The sequence below is a fragment of the Gymnoscopelus microlampas genome (genome assembly GCF_963454915.1).
Source record: "Gymnoscopelus microlampas genome assembly, chromosome: 9".
Taxonomy (NCBI): domain Eukaryota; kingdom Metazoa; phylum Chordata; class Actinopteri; order Myctophiformes; family Myctophidae; genus Gymnoscopelus; species Gymnoscopelus microlampas.
Window position 1 is genome coordinate 55,109,594 of NC_139946.1, and position 20,000 is coordinate 55,129,593.

General features: G+C 43.3%; 2 protein-coding genes across 2 annotated transcripts in view; one reads left to right on the forward strand and one right to left on the reverse strand.

The window, feature by feature from the left end:
* The window catches only part of LOC311052494 (uncharacterized protein), an 8,094-nt gene extending 975 nt beyond the window's left edge, over positions 1–7,119 (reverse strand). The window contains exons 1-6 of the mRNA XM_084067458.1: positions 6,983–7,119; positions 5,081–5,595; positions 3,880–4,705; positions 3,392–3,429; positions 3,080–3,292; positions 1,801–1,944 (exon numbers count right to left, since the gene is read on the reverse strand). Coding sequence (XP_083923584.1) covers positions 1,801–1,944; positions 3,080–3,292; positions 3,392–3,429; positions 3,880–4,705; positions 5,081–5,498 — 1,639 coding nt within the window. The 5' untranslated portion in view covers positions 5,499–5,595; positions 6,983–7,119. The remainder of the gene's footprint in view (positions 1–1,800; positions 1,945–3,079; positions 3,293–3,391; positions 3,430–3,879; positions 4,706–5,080; positions 5,596–6,982) is intronic.
* The window catches only part of apc2 (APC regulator of WNT signaling pathway 2), a gene marked incomplete at both ends in the record, with an annotated part of 57,142 nt that overhangs the window by 14,080 nt on the left and 23,062 nt on the right, over positions 1–20,000 (forward strand). The window contains 5 exons of the mRNA XM_084066250.1: positions 10,311–10,403; positions 10,956–11,145; positions 11,911–12,147; positions 12,888–12,986; positions 19,260–19,399. Of these exons, the coding sequence (XP_083922376.1) occupies positions 10,311–10,403; positions 10,956–11,145; positions 11,911–12,147; positions 12,888–12,986; positions 19,260–19,399 (759 nt within the window). The remainder of the gene's footprint in view (positions 1–10,310; positions 10,404–10,955; positions 11,146–11,910; positions 12,148–12,887; positions 12,987–19,259; positions 19,400–20,000) is intronic.

Below are 20,000 nucleotides of genomic sequence, written 5' to 3' on the forward strand. Positions count from 1 at the left end.
CTTTGTCCAGGCTGATATTGTCTGTTGAGGATCACAAACTCTTGCCTTCTGTCATGACCCAAGCCCCTGTTTCACTAACACAAAGATCATTCGTTCACAAACCATTTACCAATGAAGAAATTGTACATCTCCTCAGAACCAAAACTAGTGAAAGTAGCCGATCTACAAGCTCACAAACCATTAAAAGTTGTCAGATTGTACATCGGCTATTTTCACAATGAAGTATGTTATACATTGAAAAAACATACTCTCATTGCTATCTGAAAAGTTGTGAGATTGTAGATCAGCTATTTTCACAATGAAGTATGTAAAAAACACTCAATTAAGTATTTCATGTTATCTTTAACAATTGCAAATGTATTCATTGATAGTCATGTTGTGTGAAATGCAACTTAGATGAAGTCTGCACCAAGTGAGGCTTGAACCTGTGACCTTGAGGTTGTGAGACATACACTTAAGCGGGACGCTATTGGACCAACAGACAAACCTCTGAAAAAAGAGATCACACTGTTCATACAGTTTCACGCAAATAGCTGAAAAATCCTGGGTTTAAGTGTTTTTCAAACTGCTCAAGATTGTGGACAATATAAGGGCGGTGCTTACTGGTCAACGTGATAGATGTGTTCCTCATTAGTCAAGGCACATGTGTAAGCAGGTCTAATGGCTGTCGGCCAAAGGAGGCATGACTTTTGCCTGTTTAAAGTTTCAATTTTCAAAAAATTGCTATAGCGCCCCCGTTTGACCAATTGGAGTAAGATTGGTTTCAGTGATATTTGGAATGGCCCTTTACATTTCTGCAAAGTTTCAAAGAATGGTAAGTCTGCATGTATGTGTTAGGGGCAGATGAATAATTGTCATAAAACTGCAATATTCATTGGCTCATTAAAGCTTCATTTTTTCACTTATGGAAAATATTTTGCAAACGTTTTTTGGCATAGGTCCAAAGTTCATGTGTAAAAAGTTTCGTGCAGATTACTCAAAAATCCCAGGAGGAGATAGGTTTTAACTGTTTTTCATATAATTCAAAATGGTGGGAGATCTAAAGGTCAGAGGTCAAAAGTCAGAGTGTGAAAGTTGTTCAGCATGAGGAGACGCATGTGTGCATCGAAGTTTCATGGCTGTAGGTGAAACAGGGCATGAGTTGTACCTGTTCAAAGTTGGCATTTTTCAATTGAGTGCTATAGCGCCACCTTTTGACGAAAGATTGTGAGAATTATTTCTTGATCGTTTTTCATGACCATCTATCATATGGCCGAGTTTCATAAAAAGCGACTGCACGGTTCAGCCAGAACTGCCAAAAGTGGCAGAAGAAGAAGAAACGGAATAATGCCAATAACAATACGGGTCCATGCTGGAAGCCTGGCCCCGTAATAATTAGAAAGTAATGGAAAAATCACAGCCCCTCAGGCATTAGAATGACCTTTTCCATTACTTTTTTCAATAATTTTATATGTATTTGTGTTGTGTTTATTCTATTTGAAAGTGAAATATCCCTTTAAGGTATCATAACTTAAATATCTTGGAATCACACTAGACTCAAACTTGACATTTAGAAAACATGTTAAAAGTCTAGCCAACTGTGTGTCCTATCTTGGGCACCGCCTTACCCATTATCCCTACATTTATTAGCCATTTTTAACTATTTAAAAACACATTTTCAAATAGTTCAACTTGCCGATCTACATCGACACTTTGTGAGCTTGTAGAACGGCTATTTGAACTATTTTAAAATGTTTTTCAAAATAGTAAAAATAGGCAAAAAAAGGTTTAGGGATAAAGGGATAAGGTAGTTGTACTGACCTGGTGAAGAGGGTGTACTCCTGAGGTTGTTGTGACACGGGGTGTAGGAGTCGTGACGACACTCCACACTCCACGAGTGTTGGTTGTGTCCGATCAGACACCCGTTGACGTCTCCGTCTCTGGAGATGCTGCGGTAGGCCACTCCTGCAATTTACATTTTACAGACACACTCTCACTCCCAAAACGTACTTTGATTTGATAGGACAAATGTGACTAAATGGCAAATGTTTGACGTGACAGGGACCTTTCATTTAATTTGACGGCGTCCCGGTTGCTTCAGCCGTTCTCAAACCAAAGGGTAACAGCTCCGCTAAAAAACTGTTAGAACGACGGAGACACGCCGCCTAAAGTGTGGACTAGAGCCATGAGACGTTGCAAAGTCCGCTTCAGGTGACTCGGCACCGTTTGAGTTACATCCCGATAGGGACAGAAACCTAAATCATCGCCCCCCCCCCCCCCCCCTGTCAACACGTCAAACGTTCAAATCCGTCCAAAGCCGTCACCCGTTTGCCCGTCTTGGGAGTGAGAATGCGTTGCTTAACCAGAGTTCACGTTTACTGAGTTAACCAGTGTGAGATCAGATTAAGCAAAGTAAACAGTGAACACTAGTTGACAAACAACAAGTTAAGCAGTCACTTCTCCATTGAACTCGTGTTGTATTCTGTTGCGCTATTACTTTGAATGGCGTGATGTCACATTCTCTTGCAATGTAGGATATACGAGCCAGGTAAACAATGAACCTATCTGTCTAAACAACATGCTATCTAAATAACATGCCGTACATTTGTAGTGAAAAACTATCTACAAAATAAAAACATGAGAATAAGTGACAAAGAAATGTCTGCATAGTTTGCGCCATTCTTCAGCTTACAGCCTATACCGCTGCAGCGCCTCAAACGCCTCCTATGCGATGGGAAGCAAACAACGTCCTCCCAGACAATGGGAGGCAGGTGATTTTTATTGGACAGACGACTATAGACGTTCAAATGACTTCCAAAAGCCCCGTTTTTCAAATCCTGCTGTTGACGCAGTTTATTTTTTTCTTATTCTCTAAAACGTGTCGTGAATAATCACATTTATGCATAGTTTTTGTGAGGTTAGGGTTCGGATTAAGGTTAGGTTCAGGCATAGTTGCATAAACCCAAGGACTGCGAGTACTGGCCAATCACAGCGGCCATCTTCGCAGAAGTGGTATAGGTTATCGAATGACATGCATAGTTTCCGTATCTTGATCAATAGGAGGCTAGCGTTAATGAAAAGGAAAAAGGGTGGTGCCCACCTATGTCGACCCCGCCTCCTTTCCACTCCACCTCCCAGTAGCAGCGATCCCGCCAAAGCCCCTCCCTGCACAGGACCTGGGGGCAGCGCTGGAACCTCTCTGGGTGGGCCGGGTAGGCGTGGTCAATCCACTGGCGGACCGCCGTCCTGCCGTCATGTGACACGCCCAGCTCTGTGCTCGCCGTGTTGGGATCCAGGGTCACATAGCACGCATCTGACCACACAGTGGACAAGAGGATTTATATACATTTATAGACAGACGGACAGACAGACAGACAGACAGACAGACAGACAGACAGACAGACAGACTTACATTGCTTCAGGGTCCAGAGGTTGTCTCCAGGCTGCGCACTGCAACAGACATGTCATTATCATTAACATGCTATTAACATGTACGATGCATTAACATGTTATTAACGTGTACGATGCATTAGCATGTTATTAACATGTACGATGCATTAACATGTTATTAACGTGTACGATGCATTAGCATGTTATTAACATGTACGATGCATTAACTTGTTATTAACGTGTACGATGCATTAACATGTTATCAACATGTATGATGCATTAACATGTTATTAACCTGTATGATGCATTAACATGTTATTAACCTGTATGATGCATTAACATGTTATTAACCTGTATGATGCATTAACATGTTATTAACATGTACGATGCATTAACATGTTATTAACGTGCACGATGCATTAACATGTTATTAACGTGTATGATGCATTGACATGTTGACATGTGTATTAATACGTTAGCAACAGCAGCAGTGCAGTGAAACACACTCACCTCATGGTGGTGCTAAGTGGGTCACTGCCCACTAACAGTGTGGAAAGCATGGTGTTCACTGGGAGGGCTGTTAGGTTGTCTTCTTCTTCCTCCTCGTCCTCTTCCATCAGCTCAGCCTCCTGTCCATTCCCAGTACAAACCGGTGCTTCTAGTAGACGTTCAGTACTGGTGTGTCCACCATCAGTCCAGACAGTCTGACGAGCTTCTTCAGGCTCAGAAGAAGATGTTACCATCTCCCCTGCCTTCAACACACTGGACACACTGGCTTCATTCTTACTGGGAGGAAGGGTTTTTCTGGCATCATTCTTACTGGGAGGAAGGGTTTTTCTGGCATCATTCTTACTAGGAGGAAGGGTTTCACTGGCTTCATTCTTACTGGGAGGAAGGGTTTTACTGGCTGTCTTTTCATTTCCTTCAGGGGGATTCATTCTCAGAGCTTTATTCCAGTTTTCTTTGGACTTTAAAGCCGTCTTCTCGTTCGTTTCTTCCGGAACACTTGTTTTATCGTCCCTCGATCTCTCGCCTTTGTTCTCTGAAACTTCACTTCGGGAAACACGAAGTGAACTTCTAAAGAAACCCTCTCTGTCTTCCCGTGAGAGAGACCTTTTCGACCAGCCACCACTCTGGTCTCTCTCTGCGTTGGAGGAGGCTTTTATTCTGAAGGCGTTGGTGATGCCACTGTCATCTCTCTCTGCGTTGGAGGAGGCTTTTATTCTGAAGGCGTTGATGAGGTCCTCTTTGGAAGGAATGGGAAGGAAGACGGCTGAAATGTCTTCCCTGCGTATCTTGAAGGCGTTGGCCAGATCTTGCTTAGCGATGATGTCACCTTTAGACAGAGACGAGACAGCATTATAATTATGAATTATCATTAGTTTTTATCTTATGGTGACAGTAGACAGCATTATAATTATGATTTATCATTAGTTTTTATGTTGTGGTGACAGTCTTTTTGTAAAGCCAATTTATTTTCCAGTTAACTTAAATGCTTTTTTTCATTTTAGTTTGAGATTATCACAATTATTTAGCATACATTGCTTGATGCATGGCCTGTTTTGGCCATTCATTATTTAATCATGTATTTGTGTATTTAAGTTATTTAAGATATAAGGTGTTTAAATTATTTGTCATATCTGTCCTGTGCATTTTTTGCTTACAAAGCCTAAATGGCAAACAGAAATGTATACGTTTTGGTTATAAATACCTTGGGAGACGGTGGACTTGTCCTCTCTGCGTATCTTGAAGACGTTGGCCAGATCCTCTTTAAACTGGTTGAAGTCCTCTTTGAGTAGAGCCAGTGGGTTGTTGGGGGACTTGTCCCTGTCCGCCGGGAGCGTTGTCTTCTGCTCTGATGTCCTCTCATTGTCCCTGTCCTCTGGGAGCTTTGTCTTCTGCTCTGATGTCCTCTCATGACGTTCCCGGGACAGGCCTGTGTTAAATCCTTCCGTAAAGTCGTCCATCGAAGCGTCCCTTGTACAAACGAGGACATCTTGTCTCTTTCCGTCTGAGATGTCTGTGTGTGTCCGTGTGTCCATCACGTCCCCCTGGCCTGCCGTGTCCTCGTCCTCTGACAGACGTGATGTCTCGTCTCCACTGCTCAACACGTCTTTGAAAAGACTCATGTTTTTAGGGAGGTCGTCCTTTGTGTTCGTTTAAAGTCCTTGTGTTGTGTTGGTGCAGAAGAGCTTCGATCTTGATCTGATTTAAGTCTGCCAGGACCTTCAGAGAGAAATGTAGAAATAATTAGTGAATTTATAGCAGTAGAAACAGCTTGTTGCATCTTATAGACTAGCTATAGTGAGATGTAAACATGACAATTAGGTTATATTAGCACACACACACACACACACACACACACACACACACACACACACACACACACACACACACACACACACACACACACACACACACACACACACACAGAGCCAGGAACATTTCTTTGACTATTAGTCATCTTAAAACTGTCAACTGGAATAATTTTCTTAAAAAATAATACATAAAAACAAGCAACAACCTTATTTTTCTTCATTTGCAAGATTTCAGAAATGCCCACATATGAGGCACGTAGTGCTGCACTCTGTCCACTATTGTCAAATATAAACAGTGGTGTAAAGTAACTAAGTACATTCACTCAAGTACTGTTCTTAAGTACAATTTTGAGGTATTTTTTACTTTACTGGAGTATTTCAAATTAAAATTTCAGTACTTTTACTTCTACTCCACTACATCTTAAAAGCAAATATTGTACTTTTTCTCCACTACAATTATTTGAAAAATGTAGACTACTAGTTACTCGATAGATAGATAGTTACGCGTAGATTTTGATTATTATTACAAAACATACATTAACCACTTCAGCCCTATGAATACTTAGGCTATTTGAAAATAGCAGATCTACAAGCTCACAATGTGTCGCGATGCGACACATTGTGAGCTTGTAGATCTGCTATTTTCAAAACCTCTCTGTATGAACTTGTGAAATGGGACGTTCTACACAATGAGTACTTTCTACTTTTGGTACTTTAAGTACATTTTGATGCCAATACTTTTGTACTTTTACTCAAGTCAATTTTGATTACCGCACTTTTACTTGTAACAGAGTATTTCTACACTGCAGTATTGATACTTTTACTTAAAGGGGAATTTTGGACCACGTTTTTTTTACCTTTTCTATGATGTTATGATATCTTAGGATGATTGGTACAGTAGAAAAATGTCATAACTCCATCCCAGGTCCGCCACAGCCACAGACAAAAAAAGATATTAAAATACGCGATCTAGCGCTAGGCCTATTGGTGCACGTTTTAAGCTGTGGCGGACCTGTGATGGAGTTATGAAATGTTTCTACTGTACCATTCATCCTAAGATATCATAACATCATAGAAAAGGTAAGAAAACCGTGGTCCAAAATTCCCCTTTAAATAATAATAATAACAATAATAATAATAATAATAATAACATTTATTTGGAATCTCAGAGTGCCACATGGTAAAAAAACATCATCGATCATATAAGGTTAAAAAAAGTTTTTCCACCACTGCTTCAATATGGGCCTATGTAAAAATCTGAGTACTTCTTCAACACAAGTGGATCAAGCACTTACCTCGTCAAAGCCTCTGATCTCCAGACCTTCTCATTTGATGAGAAATCATTGTTTGATGAGATAAAACCTTTTTAAAGTCTGAGTTGGATTTTACAGACGATCAAATCCAGAAGAACAAAGAGCTGTGACATTTATATATCCGTGTGTTCGCTGTGTCTATGTATGTCTAGGCGGACTGTAGGGGTGTGTGTGTGTGTGTGTGTGTGTGTGTGTGTGTGTGTGTGTGTGTGTGTGTGTGTGTGTGTGTGTGTGTGTGTGTGTGTGTGTGTGTGTGTGTGTGTGTGTGTGTGTGTGTGAGTGTGGTTGACATTCCTTCATGCTGGTGAAAAGGTTCTCTCCCTGTCTGACTGGTTTGACTCCATTCTGTGATGACACAGTCACTGCTGTGTGTGTGTGTGTGTGTGTGTGTGTGTGTGTGTGTGTGTGTGTGTGTGTGTGTGTGTGTGTGTGTGTGTGTGTGTGTGTGTGTGTGTGTGTGTGTGTGTGTGTGTGTGTGTGTGTGTGTGTGTGTGTGTGTGTGTGTGTCTAACCGTATAGAGTGAATAATCAATGTTTTTTTTATTGTCCAAGGTCAAAGGTCAGATCAGTGGAGAATTCCATGATAGAAGGTTGTGGTTGGGGGAGGGGCTTACTATGCATAGATGATCAAAACCAGCGTGAATAAAGTAGAGGCAACATCAGATCAGTGAAGAGTTAAACGATGAAACATGAATACAATGAATATCTAAAATAAATACAAACGTAAAAAAACAAGTTCAAAACAGAGATCAGTGTAAAATAATGTATTTATCATTCATTTATTTCAAATGTTTTGGTTCCAGATTGTTCAGCTTAAACTGTATATCAGTGTGTCTGATAAACTCTGTGACAGTGTGCACACACACACACACACACACACACACACACACACACACACACACACACACACACACACACACACACACACACACACACCACACCACCCCCCCCTCCAACGACCACTACCCTCCTCTCTCTGTCTGCCCGTCTGCCTGCCTGTCTGTCTGTCTGTCTGTCTGCCTGCCTGTCTGCCTGTCTGTCTGTCTGTCTGTCTGTCTGTCTGTCTGTCTGCCTGCCTGCCTGCCTGCCTGCCTGCCTGCCTGCCTGCCTGCCTGTCTGCCTGCCTGCCTGCCTGTCTGTCTGTCTGTCTGTCTGTCTGTCTGTCTGGTATATTTATTTATTATAATGTCATTTTATCATTAAAATCTTAGTGTTTTGCCAAATATTCAGGGACCCACTTACAATATCTTCACGGCCCATCAGTGGGCCCCGGGCCATAGTTTGGGAACCACTGCTACGATGACATCATTTCCAAAATATGAATATAAAATAAATATATATTATGAATGAATAAATGATATGGCCACCAGTGTTAAAGGACCACTTCACCCATTTTCAACCTGTCTTCATATAACTGGTCCTCACTAATACTCATGATAATATGACATAATGTCTGTCTATTCACTCTGTGTCTCAGAGGAGGGCTGTGGACACTTCAGAAACCTGCCTACCAGTGACATCATCGATGGGGAATACAAGCTATAATAGAAACTGCAGGATTTCTATTCCTGGAAAGTGAGCGTACCTTCCTAACCATGATGTCACTGGTAGATGGGTTTCTGAAGTGTCCACAGCCCTCCTATGAGACACAGCCTGAGTAGAAACAAATGACACCATTGTATCATGAGCATTAGTGAGGATCTATTGTATGAAGAATGGTTGAAAATGGGTGTAGTTGTCCTTTAATGCGTCACTTTGTCTCCCCCTAGTGGTCACTTTGTCACTAGTATGCACAGGCTGGACATGTCATTATGCCACCTCTCTGCAAACACACACACACACACACACACATACACACACACACACACACACACACACACACACACACACACACACACACACACACACACACACACACACACACACACACACACACACACACACACACACACACACACACACACACACACACACACACACACACACACACACACACACACACGTTACCATAGCGATGGGATGGATGGGCGGTGGGGGGCTTTGATATACGATTCCCCCAGGAGTTGGGATGAAGCCAGTTCATTCATTAATATGCAAATGAAGCTGTCTGTCTGTCTGTCTGTCTGTCTGTCTGTCTGTCTGTCTGTCTGTCTGTCTCTGTCTGTCTTTCTGTGTTTCTCTCTCTCTCTCTCTCCCTCCCTCTCTCTCTCCTCCCCCCTCTCTCTCTCTCTCTACCCCCCCCCTCTCTCTCTCTCTCTCTCTCTCTCTCTCTCTCTCTCTCTCTCTCTCTCTCTCTCTCTCTCTCTCTCACCCCTCCCCCCTCTCTCTCTCCCCTCTCCCCCCTCTCTCTCTCTCTCTCTCTCTCTCTCTCTCTCAATTTTTCAAAGGTATTTCAAATGTACACAGAAAATAATAGGTATTTAAACGTAGTGTACTCTGTTTACACTGTATGTATTTAAACGTAGTGTACTCTGTTCACACTGTATGTAGGCCTACAGTAGTTTTATGTGCAGTGCAGGAATACACATCATGATGACTTAGTTACTGTACACCGCTCTAAATTACACACACAAAGAAGCCTTGAAATTCATGGAGATTTGTTTGTGTTTGTCGCATTCCTGATCATTTGACCCATGGAGGTAGAGGACTCAAAGAGAGAGAGGGGGGTCTAGTATAAAGGAGAGGGGGGTCTAGTATAAAACTGGCCCCGGTCCAGTTCAACCCCTGCGCCCGTGGTTAGGAAACCCCTAGCAAGCATCAGATGTAGGTCAGACAGTGTTTTCTGCTGTTCTTCAGGAATGGACTAAATTAAAACATTACATTAAAAGTTAATGTTCCTTCAAAGAGCTTCTCTGACCCAATGGCTTCATAGAATATAATAATATATAATGTTATAGCCCTTTATAATATTAGTCAAAAATCAATAAATAGACTATATTTTATTTGATAAGTATAGTTTAAGATTTGACTGGGCTCCTGTAAAAAATCAACTCAAAATCTCAAAAATAACAAAGAATAATAATTAGAAAAACTAAAAGACAATTATGTAATCAAAAAATATTTGATTTAATCAGACCAGTGCATCAAACACATAAACCTTAACGTTCTGGGTATAAAACTATCTTATCTTTAGCTTATCTTTACAATGTAATTACAGATGTATGTTAACCACATTATAACACTATTCTGGGTCCATAGACTCCTGTCCCCTTTATGTATATACTGATACAGAGGACCCCCGGGGGTCCCTAGACCTCACTTTGAGAACCACTTGACATTAAACCCACCTCTGCATGTGTGTCTCTGTTAGATCTCTGCTGCTGCCACGCCATCTGCTGGTGACTCTGAGAATGCATCCTCTGCATCCACTGGCCTGGAGACTGCAGGAGATGGAGGGAGCAAGGTACACACACACACACACACACACTGATAATGAGATGGTGTTACACAGTTTATTGTGTCCTCACAGGTAGAGAGTGAGATGGTGTTACACAGTTTATTGTGTCCTTACAGAATGAGATGGTTTTATACAGTGTATTGTGACCTCACAGGTAGAGAATGTGATGGTGTTATACAGTATTTTGTGTCCTTAAACAGGTAGAGAATGAGCTGGTGTTATACAGTATTTTGTGTCCTCATATACAGGTAGAGATGTTGTGACCCTACAGGTAGAGATGGTGTTATACAGTTTATTGTGACCTCACAGGTAGAGAATGAGCTGGTGTTATACAGTTTATTGTGACCTCACAGGTAGAGAATGAGCTGGTGTTATACAGTTTATTGTGACCTCACAGGTAGAGAATGAGCTGGTTATACAGTATTTTGTGTGCTCATACAGGTAGAGAGGGTACAGTATGTTGTGACCCTACAGGTAGAGATGGTGTTATACAGTTTATTGTGACCTCACAGGTAGAGAATGAGCTGGTGTTATACAGTATTTTGTGTGCTCATACAGGTAGAGATGGTGTTCTGGCTGCTGTCCATGCTGGCCAACAGGGACAAAGAGGACATGTCCCGCACGCTGCTGGCCATGTCCAGCTCTCAGGACAGCTGCGTCGCCATGCGCAAGTCTGGCTGCGTGCCGCTGCTGGTGCAGATCCTCCACGAAGCCCCGGGGGGCGCCGGAGAGTCCGGCGGAGGCACTGGTAATAGGACCTGCCACAATTGTTATATAATCGCATGATTGCAATTATTTATCTCGTTTCCATTCGTCTGTCTTAAGTTAATTCCATTCAGTTCAACATCTAGTCCTATTTTAGTTTGAAAAACTTTTTAAAATGGTGAAAATAGCTCTATACATCCATGTTGTGAGCTCGTAGATCATCTATTTGAACTATTTTGAAATGTTTAAAAAAAAAAAAAAAGTGCTTAATTTTGTAACCCATATTTTTCACCCAGTGCCAATTGCCCATGTAATCCTGGGCGCTGCTCTCCCTCTGCCAACCTAGGGAGAGCCCAAGCTGAAGCTCATGCCTCCTTCAGTGCATGAGGAGCAAGCAGGCCTGTTCTTATCACCTGACAGGGGGGAGGTTCTCTGGTTAGACGTAGCGCGTGGAAGGAACACGTTATTCCAACCAGTTCCTTTCCCCTCCATCAGGTGCCCTGTCTGACCAGGGGGAGGCAGTATAGAGACCAGGATCACTGCATGTTTTTGTGAGGGTACCTACCCTAGGAGACACGGGGAGAACATGCAAACTCCACACAGAAAGGCCCTTTCACCAACCCCACCTAGGGTATGGGCACTGATGACGCGAAATGTTTTACAAAATTGTCAAAAAATACCTAAAACATTTAGGCATAAGGGGTAAGGCGGCAAGATAGGGCTCTGTGTGACAAATAAAGGTTGATTGATCGATCGATCGATTGATTGATTGATTGATTGATTGATTGAATCATCGCCCCTCCTACAGGCACGGCGGGGGGCTGCAGCCGCGAGGCCAAGTCGCGTGCCAGCGCGGCGCTCCACAACATCGTGTACGCCCAGCCGGACGAGGGCCAGGGCCGCCGCGAGATGAGGGTCCTTCACCTCATGGAGCAGATCAGGACCCACTGTGACAGCGGCTGGGAGTGGATGGAGACCCAGGCCTCTGCTGCTGCTGCCGCTGCTGGGACCCCCACCGCTGGACGGGCCGGGACCACCACCACCGGTCAGTTAGGGGGGCAGCAGGGGCTTCTCAAACTTTTCAGGCAGTGACCCCCCCAAAATAATCACATTTGAACTGGGGACCCCCCAAAATAATCACATTTGAACTGGGGACCCCCCATAATAATCACATTTGAACTGGGGACCGCCATAATAATCACATTTGAACCGGACCCCCCAAAATAATCATGTTTGAACTAGGGACCCCCCAAAATAATCATGTTTGAACTAGGGACCCGCCATAATAATCACATTTGAACTGGGGACCCCCCAAAACAATCATGTATGAACTGGGGTGACCCCCCCCATAATAATCATATTTGATCTGGGGACCCCCCACCCTGACAAGCACTTCGAATTGTAGGAGTTGAGGCATTACATTTAGTTTGACTCGGTTTTGACTCGGTTCCACAGATAAACATTTTTACGGGATTAATGGACTATGACATCAAAGTCCAGGGGCCAATCACAGCACTTTCTTTAGCATAATTATTCAGAAAATCCACTGAATGTTCAAAGTTCAAGGTGTTTTGGTTGTAATTGAGGTCATAAAAAAAAAGAAAGAAAAAAAAAAAAAGAATGTTGTGAAACCTTTAAGTTGTTAATTCATCACACGTTCTTTTGTAAATTTGGATCCCGGGCAGAGATCCCAAAATGTATCTTTTATGTCTTGAGCACCGTGTCAATTCATCTTGTGCTCTCCTCTCCTTCCATGGCCGGGTTCCTCTGACGGTTCCCCTCCAGACATCCCAGAGCCGGTGGACCCTCAGATCTGTCAGGCCATGTGTGCCGTGATGAAGCTGTCCTTCGAGGAGGAGTACCGCCGGGCCATGAACGAACTGGGTGGGTCCTTCTACTTTGACATTCTTACTGCTCTTATGTGTTGGTAGTCATGGCTGCCAGTTCCCACTTAATGTTGTGTGGGATTTCTGACTGCTCCAGATCGTACTGGATAACTGCTAGCTTGCATAACGTCTTATGCTAGGACTTAAGTCTAAGATATACAGGTCATCAAGTGTTTTGTCTCCTCCAAAGAGGATGAAACGATCTCCCACCATGCATTGTATTGACACAAGGTTTAAATGCAACAGCAGTGACACTCACTCCCTCACTACATTTAGGGTTGTGGGTTAAAATCCCACTGTGACCAACCAAAGTGTTTTAGTTTTTTTCTGTTTCATCTTCTGAAAGCCATCTTCATCTTCATCATCTTATCATCGATGCTTGTACCCCGCTGTCTCTTTTTGGGGGGCTCACATGTTTCTTTCTTTACTAGGATACAAAGGTAAATGGAACAGGCTTAATGGCAGGGGCTATGGGTAGACAAGGAATGTAAATGAGGTTAGATGGAGTGGCTGTGCGAGGGGTGATATTGTTGAGTGAAAAGTGTCTGGACCTGATAAGAACAGGTAACTCCACTGAGCTGGCGGCAGGGCCCACACAGTTTAAAACTGAAAACTGTAGTGGGGGAACAGGAGACACTGGGGCAGGGCGACATACAGGAGCTGAGACTAGGAGGGACAGGGGATGTAGTACCAAAATAGGGTGGGGGGGTCACTATTGGGTCCTGTCCTCCTGGCCCATCAAGAGCTTTGTAGGTGTTTTTTTTTTTTTTTTTTATCCCTCGATTTTTGTAACCCTTTTTTCACCCAGTGCCAATTTGCTAAGTGATCCTGGGCACTACACTCCCCCCACCAGCCTAGGGAGGCCAGGGCCGAGCTCACGCCTCCTTCATTGCATGAGAGCCAACTGACCTTCTTGTCACCTGACAGGGGGGAGTTTCCCTGGTAGGACGTAGCGCGTGGAAGGAACACGTTATTCCAACCAGTTCCTTTCCCCTCCATCAGGCGCCCCGGCTGACCAGGGGGAGGTAGTATAGTGACCAGGATTACTACATGTTTTTGTGAGGGTATTAACTACCCTAGGAGACAAGGGGAGAACATGCAAACTCCACACAGAGTGGGCCCTTTCGCCAACCCCACCTAGGGTATGGGCGCTGGTGACGCGGAGGAGAAGACACGCCCCCATTGCCCACAGCGTCCCCGGCGGGAATCGAACCCAGGACCTTCTAGCTGTGAGGCGACAGCGCTACCGACTGCGCCACCGTGCCCCCTATGTAGCTGGGTTTTGATATTAAATGCAAGTAAGCTAGTCCCCTTGTTATTAAGATGGAGGTTGTCTGGCTTGTACAGGTCTCTTCTGGTCCAGAAGGAGTCGAAGTTACTTATGTAACCATGACCTGTTGCTGGACAAAAACTAGTGAGCCAACAGTGCAGAGCATAGAGGCGGCTGAAATGTTCACTATTTTTTCTAAGTGAGGGAAAAGGGCCAGAAAATATTCTGTTTTTCCCCAAGCTCTCAATTGTTGCTAATAATAATTCAATGTCATGGTGGAGCTTGGTAGATTGTCTGAGCCTAATATCGTTGGTTCCGGCGTGAATGATGATGGTGTGAGCAGTTGGGTGGCGGTTGATGAGAGATGGAATAAGTTCAAGTAAGTCCAGAACTTTTGCACCGGATAAACAATATGTTATTCCATTTGGAAGCTCTAAAAACCTTACCAATGAGTCTCCTATCAGTAGGAACTGAGGTTCCTTACAGCCTCCGTTGTACACGGCCAGTTTAGCCGGGGCACCGCTGAGACGGGCCGAGTTGACTTTGGCACCATCCGTCATAACAGTCAAAGTTGGAGCAGAGGCAGGCGAAGGACTCGCGCTACGCTGGACAGGTGAAACTCCAGTTTCGCTGGTTGAAGACTTGGAGGGTGTGGAGGCCGGTGGATGGAACCTGGGGCGTTTGCTTTCGGGTGAAGCGGGGATAGAGGTCGTCGAGGCTAAAAAGGAGTTGCTTGAAATATCTGAGTCAGGAGTTGCACGCTTAGTCATGGCTGCCAGTTCCCACTTAATGTTGTGTGGGAGTTCTAACTGCTCCAGACCATACTGAATCACTGCTAGCTTGCATAACGTCTTGAGGCTAGGACTCAAGTCTAAGACATACAGGTCATCGGGTGTTTTCCATTCTGCAAGGAGGATGATACGATCTCCCACCATGCAACAGCACATCCCATACATCTGAGACAGGCCTTTCCCCTTTGGCTCAACCTTCGTCCAGGAGAAGGTCTCTGCACTGAATTTCCACACATCATTTAAGTAGTTATTGTTAAAGCCTGGCTGGAAGCCACCACATATGTACAGCTCTCCATTGTAGGCAAAGGATGAATGACCGTAGCGTCCTACTGGAGGATGCTTTGCAGAAGGCATGTTCAGCCAGCAGTCGGTCTCTGTGTCAAACACTCTGATGGTGTTTGAGTACTTCTCCCGCTCGCCCGTCCTGCCTCCAAATACAAACATCTTTGTCCCGATGATGGTGGCAGAGTGACGTGATGAAGCTGGTGGAGCAGTTTCTCTGGTGTTAATTAAAGACCAGACCATTGTGGTGGTGTCCAACTTGTAGATGTCATTAGTGAATCCTATCGAGTTCTGTCCTCCATGAATATACATGACCTTCTCCAACACAGAGGCTGAGTGGTCGTACCTCTGCTCTGGAACTGTCCCAGAGATAAAGGGTTTGAACCATCTGTGAGTGTCGACATCAAAGGCATGAAGCAGGTTCCAGTACCCTCCCCAGATGTAGATGATATCTTTTATTAGCACAGCTGTGAGGCCCCAGTGCATGGAGGGAACTTCAAGGGGACGTTCTCCTCTTACAGGTGTCGCTGGGGTCGACTTCATCCAGCGCAAAGACACTGTGTTGAAGATGAAAACCTCAGCCTGACCATTAACGTCGTTTTCTCCGAAGATGTACACCTCGTTCCCCACCGACACAGCTGTATGGACCAATCCATGTCGTTCTCCTTTCAGATGTAGCGTCCAGCGAAACATTTCACACGTCAGCCAGGCCTCCAGTCAGTGTCAGTGAGTGAATCAGTGTCAGTGAGTGAATCAGTGTCAGTGAGTCGCTTTCAGTGGAAGGTCCTAGAAACAAATGACAGTTTGTTCTCTTGAAAGTTAATCTTAAAGGACAATTAACGTGGATGACGTTGTGATGTCATTGCATGATGATGTTATTATGAGGACACAATGACATTAATTAAACTGAATGGCCTTTTAGCAAAAACTATGTTGAAATGTTTTACTTTTTTATTTGTTCGTCAGTTATTCTGATGTCAGTACTAAGACAGTTATCTCCATATTTGGTCATATCGAGGGTCAATCACCCTTAGCGTTGAAGCCAATCACATTAACCGAGACAGGGTCTAATAAAGGTGTGGTGTGGATTTCTGAAATCCTATTGATGACGTCATCAGTGTTGCCCAAATACGGAGAGAGGGCGGGACGTCAATGAGATATTATGTAGAATGTTTTTACTGACTGCCCTATAAAGCCAAATGGGTTATCAGTATAAGTGATGTTGCACTAATTGCATATCTGTTCTTGAGGAAATAGCTCATCCCCCGAACATCACGAAGGCTGATTTGACCTTTGAGACAAAATGAACGAGTCCGTGTGTCTAAAAATGTTGTTTCTGCACTATGGCTCGCAGGGCAACATAGCGCTCACACGCAACGTTTATTGACATGTTATTGACATGTGCAACGTTCGCATCGATCAACCGTTGCTGTGCTTGAACGTCCCGTCGTCTGTGTTATCAGCACAAATAGCTTAGCTGAAACAACGTAAACATGGACTTCTCATGTTTTTTTTAACGATTCGATCTGGGGTCATAAATGCCCGGATTGACACAACCCTTAGGTGTGACGTCGACAATGTCACAACGACAACGTCGCTCATCTCCAAACATGGGCGCGGTTTAAATGCAACAGCAGTCACACTCACTCCCTCACTACGTTAAGGGTTGTGAGTTAAAATCCCACTGTGAACAACCAAAGTGTTTCAGTTTTCTGTTACATCTTCTGAAAGCCATCTTCATCTTCATCATCTTATCATCGATGCTTGTACCCCGTTGTTGCTTGTTGGGGCTCACTTTTTTTTTCTTTCTTTCTATATTTTTGGGGTGGTGGGGGGGCTATAATAGGTGTATGTGATTTCTTATCAGCTGCGGTTGGTAGTCATGGCTGACAGTTCCCACTTAATGTTGTCGTACATGGATGACGTTATGATGTCATTGCATGATGATGTTATTATGAGGACACAATTACATTCATTAAACTGAATGGCCTTTTAGCAAAAACTATGTTGAAATGTTTTTCTTTTTGATTTGTTCAGTAATTCTGATGTCAGTACTAGGAGAGTACTCCATAGGAGAGTCTCCATATTTGGGCATATCGAGGGTCAATCACCCGCAGTTTTGTGGCCAATCACATTAACCAAGACAGGGAAATTTTATTGAGGATGTCATCAGTGTTGCTCAAATACGGAGAGAGGGCGGGACGTCAGTGAGACCTTATATATCTATTCTTATATAAGTGATGTTGCATTAATTGCTTATTATCTGTTCTTGAGCTAATAGTTCATCCCCCAACATCACAAGGGCTGATTTGACCTTTGAGACAAGATGAACGAGTCAGTGTGTCTAAAAACGTAGTGACTGCACTATGGCTTCGTAGGGAAACATAGCGCTCACACACAACGTTTATTGACATGCAACCTTCGCATCGATCATCAAGGTTATTAGCACAACTAGCTAGCTGAAACAACGTAAACATGGACTCCTCGTGGTTTTGGTAACGATTGGATGTGGGGCCGTAAATGGGAACGCTGGATTCTCACTCATTGCAGCAGAAAGCTAGTGGGAGTGAGAGGCCAGTGTGTGAAGATGTTTGTTACTACGTTGCTTATTTCTAACCTAAAATGTTTACGGATTCATATTTTAGCAGTGGTGGAAAAAGTACTCAAATGTTTTACTTAAATATAAGTACATTTTAGTACATTTTAGTAGGCTACTAAAATGTTTGAAAATAGTAGATCTACAAGCTCACAACGCGACGCTATGCGACTCAGCCATTTTCAAATAGCCTAGGTATAAAATATGGCTAAAGTGGTTAATGTATGTTTTGTAATGTAATATTATTTATATCTGCAAAGTAACTAAAGTTTTCAAAAAAATATAGTGGAGTAAAAGTACAATATTTGCCTCTGAGATGTAGTGGAGTAGAAGTAAAAGTATAGACATTTGGAAATACGCCAATAAAGTAAAAGTACCTCAAACTGTACTTAAGTACAGTACTTGAGTAAATGTACTTAGTTTCTTTACACCACTGTATTTTAGTGTGCTGGTTGAGTTTAAAACAAGTGACACACCGCCTGGACGTCATCTTGAATAAGATTCAAAACGGAGTAGCTCTGTAATTAAAATCAGGTGCGTTTGGAGGAAGTCTCCACACAGGTGAATGAAATCAAGATTCATATATATTCATAAAGGGCTTGTTTGTGTCATGTTTCCGTTCCGACAGGAAGTAATTAAGTAATTGGCCTTTTAGTAATTTTGGGGTATTTAAAAAGTTGGAGAACCACTGATATTTAGCAACACACCTTTTTTCTGAAAACCGTACGAGACATTTGTAGAATCGGCTTACTCAGGTGTTTGTGGGTTTTAAAACGATAACCATGTGGGATCTATTAAAGAGCTGGTGCCATGGTTTTGCACTTTTTCTGTTTTTCATCTGTCTATGAGGTTGATAGAACTGGTGGTGTTTTTATGGTGTTTTATGTATTCTCTGACTATTTTGAGTTTCTTCCTGGAGGCTGAAACCTTGAGGGTCAAACGTGTCAATAGAAAAACAGCGCTTTAGTGACATAATAAAAACATACCCTCCCCCTCATTATCATAACACAACAGGTGTGGGCATGAGGAGGAGGAGGGACTAGGACAGGTGGGTGGTGCTAAGGTGGTGGAGGAGGTGCTAAGGTGAGAACCAGGTACACTTGATGAACTGGAGGCGTGTCCACATAAAAACATAATTTTAACTCTTTCTGTACACCTTTTTGGAAAAAAAATCTTCCTCCTAGTATAACCATAATACCTGATGATTATGTTTTAGGGGGGGGGTCACTGAAAATCACGGCACCCCGTCTTTAACTAGGTGTGTGTGTGCGTGTGTGTGTGTGTGTGCGTGCGTGTGCGTGTGTGCGCGCCTGTGTGTGTGGTCTGGTGCAGGTGGGATGCACGTGGTGGCGGACCTGCTCCATCTGGACCAGCAGACGTACGGCCTCCAGAACGACCCCATCAACCTGGCCCTGCGCCGCTACGCCGGCATGGCGCTCACCAACCTCACCTTCGGCGACGTCGTCAACAAGGTGGGCGGGGCCGGGGGGCGGGGCACACACACACCTCCACCTATCAGGACTAATGCTGTACATGTACCTTTTCCTTTTTTTTTTTAACCGTTATTTACCCACAGGGGCAGTGGTGGAAAAAGTACTCAAATTCTTTACTTAAGTAAAAGTACCAATACTGCAATATAAAAGTACTCTGTTACAAAAGTTAAAGTCCAGAATTCAAAATTGACTTGAGTGAAAGTACAGAAGTATTGGCATCAAAATGTACTTAAAGTACTGAAAGTAAAAGTACAAAATATTTGAAAATAGCCGATCTACAAGCTCACAACGCGTCGTAGATCGGATGTGATGCGACGCGTTGTGAGCTTGTAGATCTGCTATTTTCAAATAGCCTAGGTATAAAATAGGGCTAAAGCGGTTAACGCATGTTTCATTATATCATCATTTACATCTGAAAAGTAACTAGTAACTAAAGTTTTCAAGTAATTGCAGTGGACTAAAAGTACAATATTTGCCTCTGAGATGTAGTGGACTAGAAGTAAAAGTATTGTAAATTGGAAATACTCAAGTAAAGTACAAATACCTCAAAATTGTACTTAAGTACAGTACTTGAGTAATT